The 21829-nt window shown below is 44.4% G+C and overlaps 1 protein-coding gene and 1 pseudogene across 1 annotated transcript; one reads left to right on the top strand and one right to left on the bottom strand.

Annotated features, from left to right (window-relative positions):
• The window catches only part of LOC141191570 (uncharacterized), a 773803-nt pseudogene that overhangs the window by 17319 nt on the left and 734655 nt on the right, over nucleotides 1-21829 (bottom strand).
• LOC141191583 (uncharacterized) lies at nucleotides 1948-20155 on the top strand. The gene is made up of 6 exons (XM_073661515.1): nucleotides 1948-1972; nucleotides 7747-7818; nucleotides 8778-8875; nucleotides 9074-9164; nucleotides 18868-19224; nucleotides 20037-20155. Exons 1-6 carry the CDS (start codon nucleotides 1948-1950, stop codon nucleotides 20153-20155), a joined length of 762 nt encoding a protein of 253 aa, XP_073517616.1.

Genomic DNA, 21829 nt, shown 5'->3' with positions numbered 1-21829 from the left:
GACTGTTGTGTCCTGCAGTGTAGTTGATATTGTGTCTGTCACGATTCCTCCGCTCAGTGTGTCTTGGACGCAGTGAGTGACAGCTCAGTCATCCAATCTAGTGCAGGGACGTGCTGAGCTGTCGGTACTTTGATTGACAGCTCAGCCGCCCAATCTGAGACTGGGAGGTGCTGAGTTTACTTCAGGTGTTCCCTGTTTCTAGTAATTACCCAGCTACTTAGCCGAGCTGTAAGTCCCCGATAGCTGCTGGTAGTAGCTTTCAGCTCAATGTGGTCTGTTCCCTCTGCACTTTATGCTCTGAATTCAGACATTCTGATCTTCTGTTGCTGGACCCTGGCTTTCCCTATTGACTTCCAGTTTGTATTACCCCTTTTGCCTTGACACATGCTGACCTTGGAATTCTGACTCTGGACTGTGACCTGACTAGGCCTTTGTATCTTCCCTCTTTTTATAATGTACTCTCCTGGCTGTTGACCTCGAACTCCTTGACTATCCTGACTCGCGGCTTGTCCGTGAGAAGTGAGTCAGTGTAACAGCATCTTGGTTTTGGTAAATATGGCCGCCTTTTTTCCATGAGGTTTTTTGAATATGTGGTGGGAGAAAAAATAAATATTTCTAATACTGTGAGCTCTATTGGTATCACATGCTAAGCGTCTCTGCTCTATGAGGACTGACGAAAGTTCAGTCTGAACTGTGTCCTATACATTACAGCAAAGAGGATAAAAACAACCTCGTTACAGCTCATTCTAATGTCCAAGTACAGACTACAATGCATGGGCTGGCCGCGAGTCTCCTGACCGGAGCGTGACAGCCTCATATATTTCTATAATTGTGAGGTAAAAAATGAGAAAAGAAGCTTTATGGTGGGCGCTGTCATGCTGAAGACAAGGATGAGAAGGTGTAGAAAAACAACAAACATATTAAAAGATAGCAATGTGTTTCAAAATCGATCTGACATCTTCCTAGGACCATCATAAAGCTTTTTTCCCTCATTTTTTGTCTCCTTCTGTTGACTTCAACAGTGGAGAAGCAGTCTATATGAGGAATACCATTGTGCTACTTCTCTCATCACAGTTGAGCCTGACCGGCTCAATTCCACCAGGTGGTGGGAAGATTCCATCGACCCTTCCCTGTTTCTTATCACCGGGACTTCACCATGGAGCTGTATATTCTTCTATGAAGCCGTCATGCTCAGGTCAGGAGATCCACGGTCATACATTGCACAGACGTCTAAATGAGCCCTTAGTATTGTTAAGCACAATAACTGTGGAGGGGAACAAAGTTGAGCATTATTATTGTCTATGGTAATTGGGGAGGGTTGGGGTGTATTACTATTACCGCAGGGCTGGGATGGGCAAGGGGGCATCTGCCTGCTGGCTCCCTCACAAGTGCTGACTCTCTGTGTGGCTACATATACTGTAAGCCTGTCTATATGTGGGTGTATGTATGATAAGATCTGCACATACACTATATGTGCTTTTATATATTTATGTGTCTACTACAAAAAAGGATACAACTTTGTCAATTATGTGCTGTTTATATGGAATCATTTTTTTAAAGGAAAAAAACAATGATGTGGATATACGTATTGTGTCTTATGTAAGAAATCACAGGTTATGCAGACATGATGTTTTCATATGTTTGTCATTAAACTCATCTCCTCTCGATCATGTCAGGTTCCCCAGACTTCCCAAATAATCCCCTTTATGATTCAGAGACTTATGTACACATAACCTTCCTATCAGTTTTTTTAGGTGAATTAAAAAAATAATTGGTGTGTGGGGACTTTACTAAGACCCTCGTGTAATGTTCACTATTGTTATCACAATGCTGCTTGAATGCAGCACAATTAGGACGGCAGTTTCCAAGCCACACATTTTTTATTATATAATTGTTGTGGTATCAATGTAGCAAGCTTGATTGTGTTACTGTATCTACATAGCGAGTATGGATCTGTTATTATTTCTATGCGGTAAGTTTTCTCTGATACAATATATACAGTGAGTACGGAAAGTATTCCGACCCCTTTACATTTTTCACTCTTTGTTTCATTGCAGCCATTTAGTAAATTTTAAAAAGTTCATTTTTTTCTCATTAAAGTCCACTCTGCACCCCATCTTGACTGAAAGAAAACAGAAATGTAGAATTTTTTGCAAATTATAAAAGAAAAACTGAAATATCACATGGTCATAAGTATTCAGACCCTTTGCTCAGACACTCATATTTAAGTCACATGCTGTCCATTTCCTTGTGATCCTCCTTGAGATGGTTCTACTCCTTCATTGGAGTCCAGCTGTGTTTAATTAAACTGATAGGACTTGATTTGGAAAGGCACACACCTGTCTATATAAGACCTCACAGCGCACAGTGCATGTCAGATCAAATGAAAATCATGAGCTCAAAGGAACTGCCCAAGGAGCAGAGACAGAATTGTGGCAAGGCACAGATCTGGCCAAGGTTACAAAACAATTTCTGCATTACTCAAGGTTACTAATAGCACAGTGGCCTCCATAATCCTTAAATGGAAGAAGTTTGGGACCACCAAAAGTCTTCCTAGACCTGGCCGTCCAGCGAAGCTGAGCAATCGTGGGAGAAGAGCCAGCTCCAGAGATGCTGTATGGAGATAGGAGAAAGTTCCACAAAGTCAACTATCACTGAAGCCCTCCACCAGTCGGGCCTTTATGGCAGAGTGGTCCAACGGAAGCCTCTCCTCAGTGCAAGACTTATGAAAGCCCGCATAGAGTTTGCTCAAAAACATATGACGGACTCCTAAACTATGAGAAATAAGATTCTCTGGTCTGATGAGACGAAGATAGAACTTTTTTGTGATAATTCTAAGCGGTATGTGTGGAGAACACCAGGAACTGCTCATCACTGTCCAATACAATTCCAACAGTGAAACATGGTCGTGGCAGTATCATGCTATGAGAGTGTTTTTCAGCTGCAGGGAGAGGGCGAATGGTTGCAATTGAAGGAAATATGAATGCGGCCAAGTACAGAGATATCCTGGATGAAAACCTCTTCCAGAGTGCTATGGACCTCAGACTTGGCCGAAGGTTAACCTTCCAACAAGACAATGACCCTAAGCACACAGCTAAAATAACAAAGGAGTGGCTTCTGAACAGTTCTGTGACCATTCCTGACTGGCCCAGCCAGAGCCCTGACCTAAACCCAATTGAGCATCTCTGGAGAGATCTGAATATGGCTGTCGACCAACGTTCACCATCCAACCTGACGGGACTGGAGAGGATCTGCAAGGAAGAATGGAAGAGGATCCCCAAATCCAGGTGTGAAAAACTTGTTGCAACATTCCCAAGAAGACTCATGGCTGTACTAGCCCAAAAGGGTGCTTCTACTCAATACTGAGCAAAGGGTCTGAATACTTATGACCATGTGATATTTCAGTTTTTCTTTTTTAATAAATTTGCAAAAATTTCTACATTTCTGTTTTTTTTCAGTCAAGATTGGATTAATTTATTTTATATCTTGATCTGATTTTTATGAACGTAGCGATATCAACCAAATAGGTGTTGTTGTTTTTTATTTCCTAATTTTTAATTAGGCAAAAAGGGGTGTGATTTGAACACACACACATAAATATATTTATTCATTTTTTGCATATTTTAAAAAATGTTTTATTCCCCCTGAGATCATCTGATCGCTTGAGCTATATACAGCAATGCCACAGTATTGCTGTGTATAGCAAAAATCATAAATGATGTCTCCTATCAATGGCAGGCACAGGTCACAGGTTGGCTTTCACAAGAGTACTGTCATGACAGGCACAGGGTCTTCAGCTGACCCTTGGCTGTCACGACGACCCATCGGTGTTACACGATCGCATCGGGGGAGGGCCGATGAACAGTTAGAACAGTGCGCCCCCTTGTTGACGCACTGTAAATGCCACTGTCACAGATTAACAGCGGCATTTAACAGTGGGTCAGATGATGGCTGATTATCACAGCCATCATCTGCTGGCAAACACGCGGGCTTGTCTTACGAGCCTGCATGAATGTCAGGGAGCTAGCATTTGACATACCTAGTACTTCATATTTCATCAAGGGGTTAATAGTGGCTGCTTTAAAGTCTAATAACTCAGTTACCTTTATAAGGCAGCCAAAGGAAAATAGATAAAGGCCCCAAACACATCAGATACATCCAAAATCTATCTTCCGTGACTCCCCCATACACTAGAGCATTGGTCTCTGCTCCGAGCTTCTGTGTTCTCTATCAGAGAGCTGCTCCGGCATTCGCTTATCTCCCTGAGAACAAAAGAATCGGCCTCCGGAAATCCAAAGCTTCGGGTCCTTTTCTCTCCAACATCATCTTCTTCATAGGAATAGGAAAGCGCCCATACACATTAGACTGCTGGCGGATCCCATCGATTCACCTAACTATAGTCCTATGTGGATGGTGGCCATTAGGGACGGGCCGCTTCTCATGGGCTACGGCTTGTAACCCCGGGATATAATGTGCCAGCTAGCCCCTGGATCTAGGCCCCCATGGATGGTTATAGCCTTATGGAGGTGGGAGGGGGGATGCGCAGGGGCCGAATGGGGAATAACTGAAAATCTATAAAAATATATATAAAAACAATAAACATTATAAATCCTTCCCCTTCTTCCCCAAATTCAGAATTTTATTTTAACCAATAAATAATAATAAATTCTTCTTAATTTCGGTATCGCACCGACCGGGAGGAAAACATCGCCGCTCATTCACACCGGACATTTCATGAAGGGTTTTCTCTTTTTTCAGTGCATTTTAAAGTGAATTCAGTTCTAAAGCACAAAATCTTTAAATCACCCGATGTCAAGGGGTTAAATATTCCTAAAAATGGATGAAAACATCATTACACAGATGGAGAAGGCGGCAAATGTGAAGAAAGACTAAGGAAAGAGTGAGGCCCGATGGGGACGGTGATAACAATGTGTGTACAGCGCTGCAGAGTATGGAGGCGACATAGAAGGAAGAGGAAGAAATAATAGAGAATAATGGGGAATCTCCACATACCTCCACCTGCAGAGCCGCCACCACATATATGGCTGCTCTGTGCGCACAGGAGCTGTGATGAGGTCACAGGAGGGGAGGAGTCAGGGGTCACATGATCAGGGGCCTCAGTGGATGCAGGACTCTGCTGTGCTGGTTGTCATGGTGCTGGATGAGCTGAAGTTTATGTGTGGGGTCAGGAGGGGTTTACAGTGTGGATGTAGCAGAGCCGCGTGTGTACGAGGTGTACGGAGCAGAGCCGCGTGTGTACGAGGTGTACGGAGCAGAGCCGCGTGTGTACGAGGTATACGGAGCGGAGCCGCGTGTGTACGAGGTGTACGGAGCAGAGCCGCGTGTGTACGAGGCGTACGGAGCGGAGCCGCGTGTGTACGAGGTGTACGGAGCGGAGCCGCGTGTGTACAAGGTGTACGGAGCGGAGCCGCGTGTGTACGAGGTGTACGGAGCAGAGCCGCGTGTGTACGAGGTGTACGGAGCGGAGCCGCGCGTGTGTACGAGGTGTACGGAGCGGAGCCGCGCGTGTACGAGGTGTACGGAGCGGAGCCGCGCGTGTACGAGGTGTACGGAGCTGAGCCGCGTGTGTACGAGGTGTACGGAGCGGAGCCGCGCGTGTACGAGGTGTACGGAGCGGAGCCGCGCGTGTACGAGGTGTACGGAGCGGAGCCGCGCGTGTACGAGGTGTACGGAGCGGAGCCGCGCGTGTACGAGGCGTACGGAGCGGAGCCGCGCGTGTACGAGGCGTACGGAGCGGAGCCGCGCGTGTACGAGGCGTACGGAGCGGAGCCGCGCGTGTACGAGGCGCACGGAGCGGAGCCGCGCGTGTACGAGGCGTATGGAGCACAGCCGCGCGTGTACGAGGCGTGCGGAGCCGCGCGTGTACGAGGCGTACGGAGCGGAGCCGCGCGCGTACGAGGCATACGGAGCGGAGCCGCGCGTGTACGAGGCGTACGGAGCGGAGCCGCGCGTGTACGAGGCGTACGGAGTGGAGCCGCGCGTGTACGAGGCGTACGGAGCGGAGCAGCGCGTGTACGAGGTGTACGGAGCGGAGCCGCGCATGTACGAGGCGTACGGAGCGGAGCCGTGTGTGTTTGGCAGTCCTCGCCAGGGCTGTGGAGTCAGAGACAGAGCCCAGTTTAGTGGAGTCGAAGTTGAAGTCGCTATAAAATGGACCGACTCCAACTCCTAAAATATATAATACATTGGGTACAGTAGTTCAATGCAGGATGTGGGGAATATTTTTCATAAGTGTTAAATAATACTCATTTCTGTATTATTTTTTCTACTGAGGACTTCTCAAAGTATCAATATCACGATATTCTTATAAAAAAATGTATCGATTTATTCTTGGATTGTCCATTAAAAAGAATCAGATTGCAGCAGGTACATACAATAATTAGTTATAAAGTAATTGTCCATTTGTCCATAATTAGCTTAATTGTTGAGATTCACCCATCTTTCCTTGGATCCTGGCTGGTAAATCACATCTTTGTCCAGCACGTGTCCGGGCCTACATGTCAGCTGCTTCCTCAGCATACAGATCCTTCTTCTGTGTTCTGTGGAATGGGAAGAGCGAGAGAGAGCCCCCCCTTTCTGCACCATGGGCTTTTATAGTCAGTCGTATGGCACACCTGTTCTACATATGGTAGTGAACTAAAAATACACACACAAATAGCGCATGTCAACTAGACACGATGGCTGATGTATAGAACTCAGATTTAAGAATAAAATGAATATCCATAATGAACTATTTAACACTTACTAGGTCAGTAATGGGGTTGTCTGATAGACACATCTCCATTACTAACACTAGGGCCTGATGCCAGCTGTGATTTTTGACAAACTACAGCTTACATCAATCCCAAGACACTTTACACCAATTGTCAACGCATGAGGGCAATCAGGAAGAGCAAAGACAAAAAGACATAATCGTAAGTAATTTTAGGTTGAGGAGGGACCAATAACCAGAGACCTTCCCAATCTGATAATATCAGATCTCAGCTGTCTGCTTTTCCTTTGCTGGCTACAAAAATAAGGGGACTCCATGTCGTTTTTTTAAATTATTTATTAGGCTAAACACCCTTTAGTTCCACATGAAAGGCTCTAAAGGGTGCACATTTATAACATACTAGATGGTGGCCCGATTCTAACGCATCGGGTATTCTAGAATATGTCTCCCGACGGTGGCGTACTTATTTTAAATCTGCCGCCAATTGGCCAGAGAAGTGTCCATGGCGGAGCGGGGTCATTGTGCCAGTAGTGAGGGGCAAATAATGCCGGAAATGTCACTGACTGTGGAGACGTCTCCATGTAGCACCTTCACTCTGGATATCACTGTACAGGAGAAGCACAGTTCACACTGTGCATCCACTGAGGCCCCTGATCATGTGACCCCTGACTCCTCCCCTCCTGTGACCTCATCACAGGTCCTGTGCGCACAGAGCAGCCATATATGTGGTGGTGGCTCTGCAGGTGGAGGTATGTGGGGATCCCCCATTACACGGAGACTCTTTTAGGGGGTCTGTGTGGTGTGAACAGTGACATAATAGCTGTGGACAAAATGCGGCTTAGCTGGTTCCCATCCACATAAATTGTTTAATGAAATGTTTTTATTTAATGTGATTAAATCTATTTCTTGTGTTCGGCATATTTACATGGTGGACATTTATCAATGCTGCATTTGTGAAAACCCAGAGGTGTAAGCCAGGTTCTCGTTATGTGTTTCTCTTGCGATTAAACCAGGAAACAGGAGTTGTGAAAGGGTCGGGGCCGAGAACAAACAACCATCGCGTAAAGCCATCAAACCACCATCTTGTGAGAAACGTATTCAGCTATAGACTCCGAGGAAGAAACTGCTGGTCTTCTGTGGCCAAAAATATATACGTTTTATTACTAGATGTAAAGCCGAAAACTAAATACTGTAAAACATAAATCTCCTCAAATGTTTCCCTTATTATCTCCAGTAATTGTATTATTACACAGGATTTTTATGATGTTACATCGGCTCATCATCTTCTCATTCAGGTCTCTACAATATCAGATCCTCTCAGTGAAGATCTTCTATATAAGAGAATTTTGCTGATTATCCCATCAAAGATGGATATGGACATAGACAAGATGGCGGAGAGGATATTCCACCTCACCCTAGAGATCCTCTTCCGGCTTACTGGAGAGGTGAGAGATTCTGATGGCGTCACATTACATCATTCTTATCTATGGGAATAACAGATGGACAGAACTGGAGAGGTGAGGACTCTGGAAATGTCTGGAGGGAGATTTATTAATGTGTCTCTCCATCACCAGGATTACACAGTAGTGAAGAAGACCTCTAGTGAGCGCTATCAGGACCCTGTGTCTGAGGGATGGGGAAAACCCCTGAGCCCAATCACAGGGCCTCCACCTCACCCCCTGATACATGAGGACATCAATGACCAGAAGATCCTAGAACTCGCCTACAAGATGATTGAGCTGCTGACTGGAGAGGTGACACTGCTGGGAATGCTGGGACATTATACAGTAATGCTATGAAAGGATCGGGGGGGTGACAGTATCATTGCATGTGTCAGGTTCCTATAAGGTGTCAGGATGTCGCTGTCTATTTCTCCATGGAGGAGTGGGAGTATTTAGAAGGACGCAAAGATCTGTACAAGGACGTCATGATGGAGGTTCCCCAGCCCCTCACATCACCAGGTAATAGACAGGACTGAATACACACGGCCTATAATTATCTGTATGTAAAGAATGAATTCAGTCCCTGTATGTGTTTCCTCCAGATCTATCCAGTAAGAGGACAATACCAGAGAGATATCCCCGTCCTCTTCTTCCACAGGACTGTAAACAAGAAGAGCCCAATGTTCCTCAGGATCATCAGGTAGATGGAGAGAAGGTGTCATGAGATCTCCGCTATGATGTGTATACGGCCGTGAAACTTTTGTGTTGAGTCTTGTTTTATCCACCAGTATTATATGTTTTATACTTGTGTAATGAGGACGGTGGAGATGGCAGGATTAGAGCTGATCATAGATGTGACTTCTCCATCTGTCTGTGACTTTTACAATATTTGTTTCAGGGTGAAGCTCTGACCCATATTAATACTACAGAGACATATGTGAGGGGTGATGAGCGGTGTAAAGAGGATATTCCTACAGATAACCGTCCAGGTGAGTAGTAACCACTGAATACAGAGAAGTCACAGATTCTTCTCAGTCACAGGCTGTGGCTGCTTTATCGGTGGTGTAGTCCGGCCGTATCACAATCGTGTGATCACCATTTTGCTTCTAAACCAAAACTTTCTCCTCCACCCAAAGCAAAACTGTTCAAATGACTTCGGGCATTGAAAGTCCTTTCTGTGCTGCTGAATGTTCTCATATGGTCCCTACAAGACCAGGTCCAGTCTTTCTGACCAAACTTTACTTTTATGATCGACAACATTAAATGTGCAGTGAGGGCCAATTGTGATTTTCTGCACAATAACAACAGAGTTTCCCTTTATACTTTTCAATTTCTTTTAAAACTGACTAACTTCAAAGAGGATTGTGATAAGACTTCATAAAAAATAAAAAGGGCAGCACAGTGGCTTTGCAGCGCTGTGGTCCCGGGTTCGAGTCCCACCAAGGACAAAATCTGCAAGTAGTTTGTATGTTCTCCCTGTGTTTGCGTGGGTTTCCTCCTTGTTCTCCAGTTTCCTCCCCACTCCAAAGACCATACTGATAGGGAATTTAGATTATGAGCCCCATTGGGGACAGCGATGATAATGTCTGTAAAGCGCTGTGGAATATGTTGGCGCTATATAAAAATAAAAAATATTATTATAAAAAACATTACACCTGTGCCATGATATATCTCTAAGCTGTGCCTGGCTGATGGCTGTAATATACATTTATTCACGCCTGCAGGAGATGTGTTGGCATGGCTCGAGCCCTGGTTTCATGGAATCACTCCACGTCATAAATTACATTATGTTTTTTATTCTAAGGAATTCAGATTACTGCACAATCTCTCCTGAAATGGGGGCGCTAATACTTTCTCTACTCTTCTGGTCAGGACTCATGGTAGCTCCAATGGTCCAGCTCATGCAATGGTTGAGTGCAACTCCAGTTTAGTGTTGGAGCTCTCCCTTCATACATATGTTCTTGTTGAGGATGTTTTTTCTTTTTTGTCATTTTGTATGATAGTTTGATTGTGGTGGGATCGGCCTGCCTCAATTATGTGAGTCTGTAACTCCCTGGTAGTCTTTAAAAGAAGGTCTCCATTACGTCTTCCCAATGCCCGAGGGCTAAATTTAAGACACCTCAGCTCTGCACTATTAGAAAAAGTTCTCTTTGAATGTCTAATATTTCTTCTTGAGGCTATGTGCCCACGTTGCAGAAATGAAGCAGAAAATTTCTGCTTCATTTCTGCAAGTTAAAACGCATGCGGAATTCCGCACGCGTTTATCGCGCGATTTCCACATGCGGAATTGCCTTGCGTTTTTTAATGCATTGGAAATGGCAATTCCGCTTGCGGAAACGTAAAAAGAATGAACATGCTGCGGATTTTTGAACGCAGCATAAACGCTGCGGAAAAATCCGCAGCATGTGCATAGAAGTTGCGGAATCCCCTTGGGGACCATGGGGTGCGGATGACCTAGCGTTTCACAAGCGTTTACGCTGCGGAAATTCCGCAGCATAAACGCTTGAAAAACGCTACGTGGGCACGCAGCCTGAAACTCATCTGACAGAAAATATTGTCCCTTACGATAGTTTAGATTGCCAAGAGCCGTCGAGCCCCATAATCTAATTACCACAGAGAGGTTTCACCACTAGTTACTCATTTTTTACTCATGAAGTGTTGAGTTTGATCATTTCAGTAGATGTGTTATTGTCTATAGTCAGTTTTTGACTATAGTAGTTAGTTTCCAAAATACTCTAATTTAACCTCTTCCTGCAGCCAGTTTTTTGTTCCTAATTAGGCCCCATTTTTCAAATCTGACGCGTGTCACTTTATGTGGTGATAACTTTCTTCTCAAATGATAATAGGAAACAAATGGACCTTACAAATTATTTACCAACTTCTCTTGAATCCGACAATCCTCTATATATGGTTGTACACTACTGTCTGGGCACATGGCAGGTTAAGAAGGGAAGGAGTGACATTTAGCTATTTGAATGCAGATCTTGCTTGAATAGTTTGCAGGCACAATGTATTGGGGGCACTGTTCATGGTCACCTGGCAGTTCAAAAGATAGCACCAAGCCTGTTTGTGGGGGCCATCTACTTCATTTTCCAGATCCCACGAATTGCCTTGCTCATCACCCTTTAACCCCTCTACATGGATCTGGACTTACACAGAGACCCCCTAAGCTTGGGCCACAGTGTTATCTAATGTTCTGTGGTGTAAGATGACAAGAAGAATAGTCAGGTAGCCGGGTCAGAACCAGGAGGGCAGAGAAAATACAAAATCAGAAGACACAAGAGTAGTCAGTAAACGGGCCGAGATCACAACAGGAAACAAATCCACAAGCCGGGAGCTGAGCACAGAGGACTGAACCAGAGGAGAACAAGGCTGTATCTGGCAGCTTCCAGCAATATGCTTCCAGCTTTAGTAGGGTGCGGTGCTCTCCAAATGGCTGAAGCAGGGAGCAGATTACTCCAGCTGGACAGCACACACACCCATACTGCCAGACTGGATAGTACTACAGGTACCAGGCACCCTAATCTTAGTGGCTGGACAGAGCCTGCACCACCCAGAGCTTCTAGTTCTGACATCTCCTCCATCACCAGCGCAGCCTACAGAATGAATAAGGCTCCTGGTGAGAGAAGAAGACGTCGCTGGAGCAGGTCCCAGAGGAGATGGAACACACCATTTGCAGAAGCCCTAATGTGACAAAATGGCAGAAAACCAGAGCAGTAGAAGTCCCATAAAGTGACTCCATTTTTGATATTATAACCTCAGCGAATTAACCCCTTTACAACCCAAAGTGGTTTGCACTTTAATGACCAGGCCAATTTTTACAATTCTGACCACTGTCACTTTATGAGGTAATTACTCTGGAACGCTTCAACGAATCCCCCTGATTCTGAGATTGTTTTTTCGTGACATATTGTACTTCATGATTGTGGTAAAATTTCTTCGATATCACTTGCATTTATTTGTGAAAAAAAACGGAAATTTGGCGAAAATTTTGAAAATTTAGCAATTTTCAAAATTTGAACTTTTATGCCCTTAAATCAGAGAGATATGTCACACAAAATAGTTAATAAATAACATTTCCCACATGTCTACTTTACATCAGCACAATTTTGGAACCAAAATTTTTTTTTGTTAGGGAGCTATAAGGGTTAAAAGTTGACCAGCAATTTCTCATTTTTCCAACAAAATTTACAAAACCTATTTTTTTAGGGACCACATCACATTTGAAGTGACTTTGAGAGGTCTTTATGACAGAAAATACCCAAAAGTGACACCATTCTAAAAACTGCACCCCTCAAGGTGCTCAAAACCACATTCAAGAACTTTATTAACCCTTCAGGTGCTTCACAGGAATTTTTGGGATGTGGAAGAAAAAAATGAACATTTAACTTTTTTTCACAAAAATGTTACTTTAGACCCAATTTTTTTTATTTTCGCAGGGGTAACAGGAAAAAATGGACCCCAAAATTTGTTGTGCAATTTCCCCTGGGCACGCAGATACCCCATATGTGGGGAAAAACCACTGTTTGGGCGCACGGCAGGGCTCGGAAGGGAAGGAGCGCCATTTGACTTTTTGATTGTAAAATTTGCTTGAAACTAGACCCCCCAAGGCACCTATCTAGATGCATAGTGAGCACTTGGAACCCTAGGTGCTTCACAAATTGATTGAAAAAGTTTTTTTTTTTCCAATTTTTCATTTTTACTAATCAATTTGTGAAGCACCTGAGGGTTCCAAGTGCTCACTATGCATCTAGATAGGTGCCTTGGGGGGTCTAGTTTCCAAAATGGGGTCACTTGTGGGGGAGCTCCACTGTTTAGGCACATCAGGGGCTCTCCAAACGCAACATGGTGTCCTCTAACAAATTGAATGGAAAATCGGCTCAAATTGTTAGCGGACACCATGTTGCGTTTGGAGAGCCCCTGATGTGCCTAAACAGTGGAGCTCCCCCACAAGTGACCCCATTTTGGAAACTAGACCCCCCAAGGCACCTTTCTAGATGCATAGTGAGCACTTGGAACCCTCAGGTGCTTCACAAATATATTCGTAAAAATTAAAAAGTGGAAAAAAAAATATTTTTTCATTTTTCCGAATCAATTTGTGAAGCACCTAGGGGTTCCAAGTTCTCACTATGCATCTAGATAGGTGCCTTGGGGGGTCTAGTTTCCAAAATGGGGTCACTTGTGGGGGAGCTCCACTGTTTAGGCACATCAGGAGCTCTCCAAACGCAACATGGTGTCCGCTAACAATTTGAGCCGATTTTCCATTCAATTTGTTAGCGGACACCATGTTGCGTTTGGAGAGCCCCTGATGTGCCTAAACAGTGGAGCTCCCCCACAAGTAACCCCATTTTGGAAACTATACCCCTCAAGGATTTTATTAAGGGGTATAGTGAACATTTTGAACCCAGAGGTACGACACAGAATTTGATAACATTAGGTCATCATATTGAATAAGTTGTCATTACTTTTGAGCGCAAGTGCTCGCTACTTGAGTTTGCATCGGGTACTCAGGTATGCACCATGTATCACGGGTGCTCAAGTGAAATGCTCGAGTCCCCGCCCACATGTTTCACGGTTATTAGACACCCTAAAAAAAACATGCGGGGATCGCTCGTGCATGGCAGGCAATCCACGCGAGGTTTTTTTGGTCGCGAAGCATATGGGGCAGAGACTCGATCACCCGCGATGCTCAGTGCATACCCGAGCACCCGATACAAACTCAAGTAGCGAGCACTTGCTCTCAACACTAGTTGCCATATCGTCATCTTTTTTTTTTTTTTTTTTTTTTTTTTTTTTTTTACTTTTGAAAAAAAAAAAACAACCCCAACCCTAACATTAGCACAACCCCTACCCCAGCCCTAGCGTTCGTTTATTTTTTACGCCGTTCCTCGTGCGGTATAAGTGATGAGATTACTTTATTCTTCGGGTCGGTGCGATTACAGCGATACCAGAATCATATTGGGTTTTTATGATTCACAGCTGTCACACACTAAAAGACACATTTTGTAAAATCTAGTTTTTGCATCGCCATATTTTGGCCGACAGTCATTTGATGGCTTGTTTTTTGCAGGATGAGTTGACATTTTTATTGGTGCCATTTTCAGGCATGTGACGTATTTTGATCGCTTTCTATTCCAGCTTTTGGGAGTCAGAATAAACAAAAAAGCAACAATTCAGGAATTGTTTTTTTTTTTTTTTTTTTTTATTCTGTTCCGCGTGTGGTAAAATTGATAAGGTAGCGTTATTCTTCTGGTCAGTACGTTTACATCGGTACCACATTTATATCGTTTTTTATGTTTTGGCACTTTTACACAATAAAAGCTATTTTATAGAAAAAATTATTTTTTTGCATCGCTTTATTCTGAGAGCTGTAACTTTTTGATTTTTCGGATGATGGAGCTGTATGGCGGCTTGTTTTTTGCGGGACAAGATGACGTTTTCAGCGGTACCATTTTTATTTATATTTGTCTTTTTGATCGCGTGTTATTCCATTTTTTGTTTGGCGGTATGATGATAAAGCTTTGTTTTTTGCTCTGTTTTTTTTTTTTTTTTTTACCGTGTTCACTGAAGGGGTTAACTAGTGGGCCAGGCCAGGTCGTTATGGACGCGGCAATACCAAATATGTGTACTTTTATTGTTTGTTTTTTTTTTTTTCATAATAATATTTATTGATGGGTACATTATATTTTTATTTTTAGTGGATTATTTTATTTTATTTTTTTTAAAATATTTTTACTATTTTTTTTCACTTTCTGGGAGTTTTTACACTTTTTTACTTCGTCCCACTGTGGGACTTTCACTTTTTTTATTCTGATCGCCTGCACAGCATAGGGATGGAGCACCATCCCTGAGCCATGCAGGCAGTCAGCGCTGGACAGGGAGAAGATAGTTTGGAGATGCACTGCGCATGTCCAAACAATCTTACTGCTGTCTGGTGACCCGGATGTTGTCATGACGACATTGGGTCGTCATGGCAACACCCGGGAAGCCGCGGCAGACAGCGCTGGAGGCCGGAAGAGGAGATGAGTATACCGATCACCTCCCCTTGCCTCCGCAATGCTGCGATCAACTTCGATCGCAGCATTGCGGGGGTTAATGTGCTGGGAGCGGTGCGGCACCGCTCCCTGCACATAGTACCGGGTGTCAGCTGTGACAATCAGCTGACACCTGGCGGCGATCGCACCCGCACAGCCTGTGTGCGCGCGCGATGACGTACTAATACGGGTCATGCTCTTAAAGCCCAGGGCACTGACGCGTATTGCAGGGGTTTCATATGAATTACATCACTTGGAAATTTAGATGGAAACCCCGATGTAAGTGCTCAGCCTAGAGCGCCGGATAAATGTTACGTAAAATGTTCCCAATAAATGCTTCAACTCGGTCCTCAAAAAAAGCTAGTCCCCACTCAGGTCCGTCATCTGTTAAAAATATAAGGGACTTCCAAGTTACTGGTAGCAGAAAGGCTCTGGAAAAGCGAAATGGCCCTTGCCCCCCTAAAGAAATTCAGAAAATTTTGTGCTCCCAAATCCAAATGCCTATTCTACAATAATTTGTTCTCCAATTGTCAAATAGCGCCCCGTCCCCCCCAGATCTCGCCGTATGGCTAAGTGGTACGATACAGCCACATATGGGGTATTGACACTTTTAGAAGAAATTGTGTGACACATTTCGGCACCATTTTTACCCATTGCCCTGTGTGAAAATGTAAAATCTGAGGGTAAAACATTTTTTTGAGGTAAAAATATAATTATGTTTTCTTCACTGCCCAATGGTATCGCGGTGGTGTGAAGGACCTGCCACGACGTCATTTAGTCATGTGACAGGTCACGTGACCTGTCACATGACTCAATGACGTCACCACAGGTCCTTCTCACCACCGCGACCCATACAATAGACCGGACGGAGCGGAGAAAACACCGGGGGACATCGGAAGGTAAGTATAATCTTTATTTTTAATTTTTTATCATTCTTATTCTTTTTTTTTTAACTATTTACTTGGTCACACTATATAAATCCATGCTGGTTGCATGGATTTATATAGTGTGACCAAGTTATCAAGCACTTTCCAAGTGATGCTAAAATCGCCTGGAAAGCGCTTGTCAATCCGCATGCGGAAACGCATGCAAAAACTTTTCACAAACGCTTCTACCTGGCAGGAAAAGCACATGTAAAAACCGCATTCGTTTTTCCTGCCAGGGTGAAGCGAAAAAAATTTGCAGCATTTCTGCATCGTGGGCACTTAGCCTTAGGTAAACAACATTTCTATATATGGGGCAGGTGGTATTGTGCCATTCTTCTTTTTTTTTTACTTATTTTTTATACATTTTTTTTTATATTTTTTTTAATTTTTATATAAACAGGATCAATGTTATATTAAAATACATTCCTATTTTTTGTGTCCTAATTTATTACCAAATGGCGTGCAGGAACATACTTCCTTTTATATCCACATTATATTTCACTAAGCTGTGTGTTAGAGTGGTTTATTGTCCAATTGTTTGGAAATGAACTCACTGATAAGTGTTGAAAATGTTTCCAAATCCCGCATTGTGTCTGCAACCCACTCATCCACCCGATAAGGGGAAGTAGCTTCAGAAACTGAGGAACGTTACCTGCCAAATTAATGTTAGAACCTTTTGGAGGATCCTCCATGGTATATCAAGGTGGCAGCAGACCGCTATCAAGTATTAATACAGATTATATATTATCCTGGAGTTGTGCCTGTATGCATAACCCCATAAGGTGAGCAACATTCCTCATCTGCTACCAATTATGACACAATCTAATACTATGCTTAGTAGGTTAGGTAACACCCTGCAGCAATTGTCCAACAGTAATCTGGAAGCATTGATGGATTCCATTTTCCTTGATATCTTTTCTCCATAGCCGCAGTATTTTAGTGAAATCTATCACTCGTCGCTCACTGCGAAGTTTAGATGCAAATGTATAATCTTTAATGACTTGTTACAGCCAAGATTCTTATATGTTTTGAGGCGATTTTCCACCAACTCTTCATAGTTATTTACTCTTGAGTTTCCCCAAAAAGTTGTTACCACTGATGTGAATGCTACCCATGGAGCCTTTTCCTTGCACTGCAACAAACAGGGAAACTCCTCATCTTGAAGAAGCTTACAAATCTGAGGTCCAATAAAGACTCCTATCTTTTTTTTTGCTTCACTTAACCTTGTAAATTTGTCAATGAGATACTTGAATGTCTTTACATTTTTATCCATTGCCTTTACATTGTTCTTCATTAGGCCCAATGTGATATGCAATGGTGGTAAAAAAATCTTAGGTGGGTCAACAACCTCTGGATGCAGGACATTTTTACTCCCTGGCTGAAGTGAATGTCAGGGAGGCCAGTCTCTGTTATAGTAGTGATATTCTCTTGCAAGACTATCCCATTCACACAGAAAGCAGCAGTACTTTGTTTATCCACCTTGGAGACCAAGTAAAAGGAGAACCACCTTGACGGCATGTGAGAATAAGGAGATGGAGGAGGTCCTGCAGAACATCTAGCTATGTATCTGATATAGGACCTGGATATCATCCTGAAAATCGCCATTCATCTACCGGATATCTTGTTTAGTGTGTAGGTACTTTGCTGCGGGGGATAAAAATGACAAGGAAAAGCTATAGAAAGATGGTGGGAGAAGCAGGCTCTCAGCTCCAAGATGACACCATGGTTAAGGTAATCTGGAGACAGATTGAGCAGGGGAGATGAGGAGGAGGGAAGTGGTGGTCAGGCTGGAGCAATTTGCCCCCACAGAAACACAGGTCTCAGCAGGTGACAATGATCTTCTTATAGCAGCTACCCCATAGCTGTGCATGGCCTCCGGAGCAGAGGAGTCGGGTGAGGAGGATATGGGAGAGGCAGCCACATTAATGAAGGGGCGAAAAGACAGAAAAACTGCATGTGGCACAACATTCTCTGCCCCACAGCCTAAAGGCACCGTCACACTAAGTGAGATCGCTAGCGAGATCGCTGCTGAGTCACAAGTTCTGTGACGCAACTGCGACCTCAGTAGCGATCTCGCTTAGTGTGACACATAGCAGCGAGCAGGCCCCTGCTGTGAAATCGCTGGTCGTGTCGGAAAGGTCTGGACCTTTTTTTGATCGTTGAAATCCCGCTGGGTAGCATGCATCGGTGCGTTTGACACCTTACCAACGACCTAGTAAGCGACTCAGAATTGAGACACATAGGCGTGCATTTGCGTTGCCTTTTCCGCACCCCTCAACTCCGATTGGTGGTCGCTACTGCGTTCTGATTGGGCGGCCTTGTCTTAAACAGAAGGGAACATAGTAGCGCTTCCGTCCTTTGTTCCTGACTGCGTGGTGGATTGCAGCTTGTAGTAGAGTTCTCTGGGCTGCGCTCCACATCGATTCTTCAACGGTTCTTCTGACATCTATCTCTGTGCACGATAAGTATCGTTTGGGGTCTCAAATGCGTTCCCATTACCTTCTTAATTTATAGGACACCTACTAATTATCTGCTATCATTGCTCTGGAGGGAGGGAGGGCTTGGCTTCTATCTGTGTACATATGCTTTTGCATGGGCAGCCACTTTAGGGGGTCTCGTGTGTGCACACCCGTACAGCATGTTTTCTGGCATGCGCGCTAACGGAATGGAATGCATTTATTGCTTTATTTTTTTTTTTAACTTTTCTCATGTTTTCATTTTATATTTTTCAGTTTGCAGCATCATGAACAATGTGCAGTGTGCTGTTGTGTCTGCTGCATTGCTGGTTGAGGAAGCTCAGTGTCAAGATGAAGCACGGATGGTGGCCAGGAAACGGGCAACTCCATGGGGGGATGCAGAGGTGCGCTACCTGATAGCAGAGCTGGATGCCAGGGACTATGAGTGCCATGAGCACCCAGGACATCCAGTGCTCCATAAGCAGGCGGTGCTGCGGAGGATAAGTCGGGGCCTGGCCCAAAGATTTGGGGTTCAGCGCTCCACTACCCAGATCCGAAAGAAGCTGGCGGATCTGAGGTTCAGATCTAGTGACCGCATCACCAGCATCCGGTCACAGACCCTGCCCCATCGTGGTGAGTGGTGTTAACATAGGTTAGCACAGTATATGGCAGCACATTGGTTACAACTGTAATTACAGTTCAGTACCTCAGGTATGTAATAAGTTATTTTTTCTCCAGCACCTGCAGACCCGGAGCCCCAGCAGGAGTCACCTGCTGACCCAGAGCCCCAGCAGGAGTCACCTGATGACCCAGAGCCCCAGCAGGAGTCACCTGATGACCCGGAGCCCCAGCAGGAGTCATCTGCTGACCCGGAGCCCCAGCAGGAGTCACCTGCTGACCCGAAGCCCCAGCAGGAGTCACCTGCTGACCCGAAGCCCCAGCAGGAGTCACCTGCTGACCCGAAGCCCCAGCAGGAGTCACCTGCTGACCCGAAGCCCCAGCAGGAGTCACCTGCTGACCCGAAGCCCCAGCAGGAGTCACCTGCTGACCCAGAGCCCCAGCAGGAGTCACCTGCTGACCCAGAGCCCCAGCAGGAGTCACCTGCTGACCCAGAGCCCCAGCAGGAGTCACCTGCTGACCCGGAGCCCCAGCAGGAGTCATCTACAGGCTCGCCAGCATCACTCCATGATATGGGTGTAGCTTTGACTTCCGGTAATACTTTCACATAAAATAAGGTCCATACAACTTGGAAAGTATAGGGTTGTCATGTACTATGAAGTGTTGTGTCTTTCCCTAGCCGGTGATGCCAGAGGATCCCGGTGGTCCATCAGCTCATCATCACCTGAGCAAACCGAAAACCGTAAGTGTTAAATAACAAACATGTACCTGTTAATTAGATGAATGTACAGAATTATTCGTCTTAAGTTTTACCATTCCCTCTGTAGAAATCCCTACATTAGACGACCTCCTGGCGTCACAGCGGACACTAGCAGAAGCAGTCCAACAGCACGGAGTGATGCTGGCAAGGTTTGCGGCGGCCCAACAGCGGCGCGGCAGCCACTAACTTTTTTGTTTTTTGTTGTTACTATATTTTTGTTTTTTGTTGTTGTTATATTTATTTTGTTTTTATAAAAAACGTTAAAGTTTATATCTACTGTTGTGTAAGCTTTGTTACAAACAAATAACATGTTTCATCACTCACACCCATTATATCTATTCATCTGTATAGATGCACCCTGCCCATTACCCCGCCTAGTAGACCTGCTAATAACTATATGCTGAATTCAGTAAAGCAGGCTGCAAGTTTTAATCCAAAAAACATTTTTATTACGAACAAATATTTTAATAAATAAACAATTAAATTAACTATTAAATAAACAATAACTTAACAATTTAAACATTTTACTTAAACCCTAAAAGTAAAATGTCACTAAAGATCTTGATATTGGTTTTCTGCATTCAAAAATCCTTTCCTGGGCGGAGAAGATAGTTCTTCAAGGAAAGAATGAGGAAACCTGGGATATTGTGGGGGGGGGGGGTGGCAAGTGGCAGGTTTTGCTGAGGTACAATCCGTCATACTGGTGTGCTACGCATTAGCTCCGGCATTTGGGTCCATGACTGCCTTGCACAAGGATCACGGTCGATCCTACTATGTACAGTTGACGTTTCATCCAGTTGACCGGCGGCCGCTTTAATTAAAGTCTCGAAAATGACCCTTTCGGCATGGATCCTCTGTGTGTCATCCAGCTTCTGAAGTCGATCAGCGGCAAAGTTGGCAAAGCTGTCCATGCCGGTGTTGGTCTGCTGGCTTAAAATTTGCTTTGCCAAAGAGACTAGCTCTGTTGATGGCGACAAGGTGGCCTTTCTCTTATGTGAATTGATTATTTGCCAAGGTACAGTAGCTGAGTTGAGGGTGCAGGGTCTTCACTCGACCCCTCAGTAGCCTCCGCCAGGCTAGGTTCATCGCCCAGGATGTCATCACTTGTTGTGGTTGACAGATCTTGCTGATGTTGCTGCGGGAACAGAAAATTAATGTTAAAGCTAAACCCAAAAATTATTTTACAATATCCAGCACCACACCACAGAAATGTGTTGGCATTGGATATATCATGACCAGCATGGGTAAACGTGCACTGGAAACAAATGTGTGGGGAAGCACTAGCAGTACAGGATATGAAATGGCATTCAACAATATGAGAAGTGAGTGGGGCGAAAATAGTAAAGGAGTGTACTTATCTGAACTGGAAGGGATAACTTTTGTAAACTGCAGAATTAAGCAGGTAAAACATTAGTTAATATTTTCTATTCAACTATGGCATGTACATACCAAGTTTAAATGCTATTTACAGGGAAGCAAGCAAAGAAGCTACTTACATCTCCAACAGGGGTGTCAGTCGGGATCACAGGGTCTTGATCCAGCGTCTGCCGCATCGAAGATACCATTGTGCGCAGCAGCTCCTGGTCACGGGTGAAGCCAAGCAAGTCATAGTACCATAACGAGGGCACATAAACCTCATCTGTGCCGGCACCAGACTTCATTGACTTCTCCACCTTGTCCAGCTCTTTTTTATAGACTGTGCAAAGACCCTGGATCTTTTTCCGAACAGCAGTCTCATCGACCTTCTCGCAGGAATTATGCTGCTTAAAGAGAGCAACTAGTTTCCCATATGCCTCCCTTTTTTATTTCGGTTACTGTACTTGGCAGGGACCGATACATCTCGATTAGTTCACGGACAAA

The sequence above is a fragment of the Phyllobates terribilis genome, unplaced genomic scaffold, assembly GCF_046119375.1.
Source record: "Phyllobates terribilis strain yellow unplaced genomic scaffold, ASM4611937v1 Scaffold_47__1_contigs__length_9908305, whole genome shotgun sequence".
Lineage (NCBI taxonomy): Eukaryota > Metazoa > Chordata > Amphibia > Anura > Dendrobatidae > Phyllobates > Phyllobates terribilis.
Note: the sequence above shows the minus strand (reverse complement) of the source record. Positions and strands in the feature narration are given on the sequence as shown.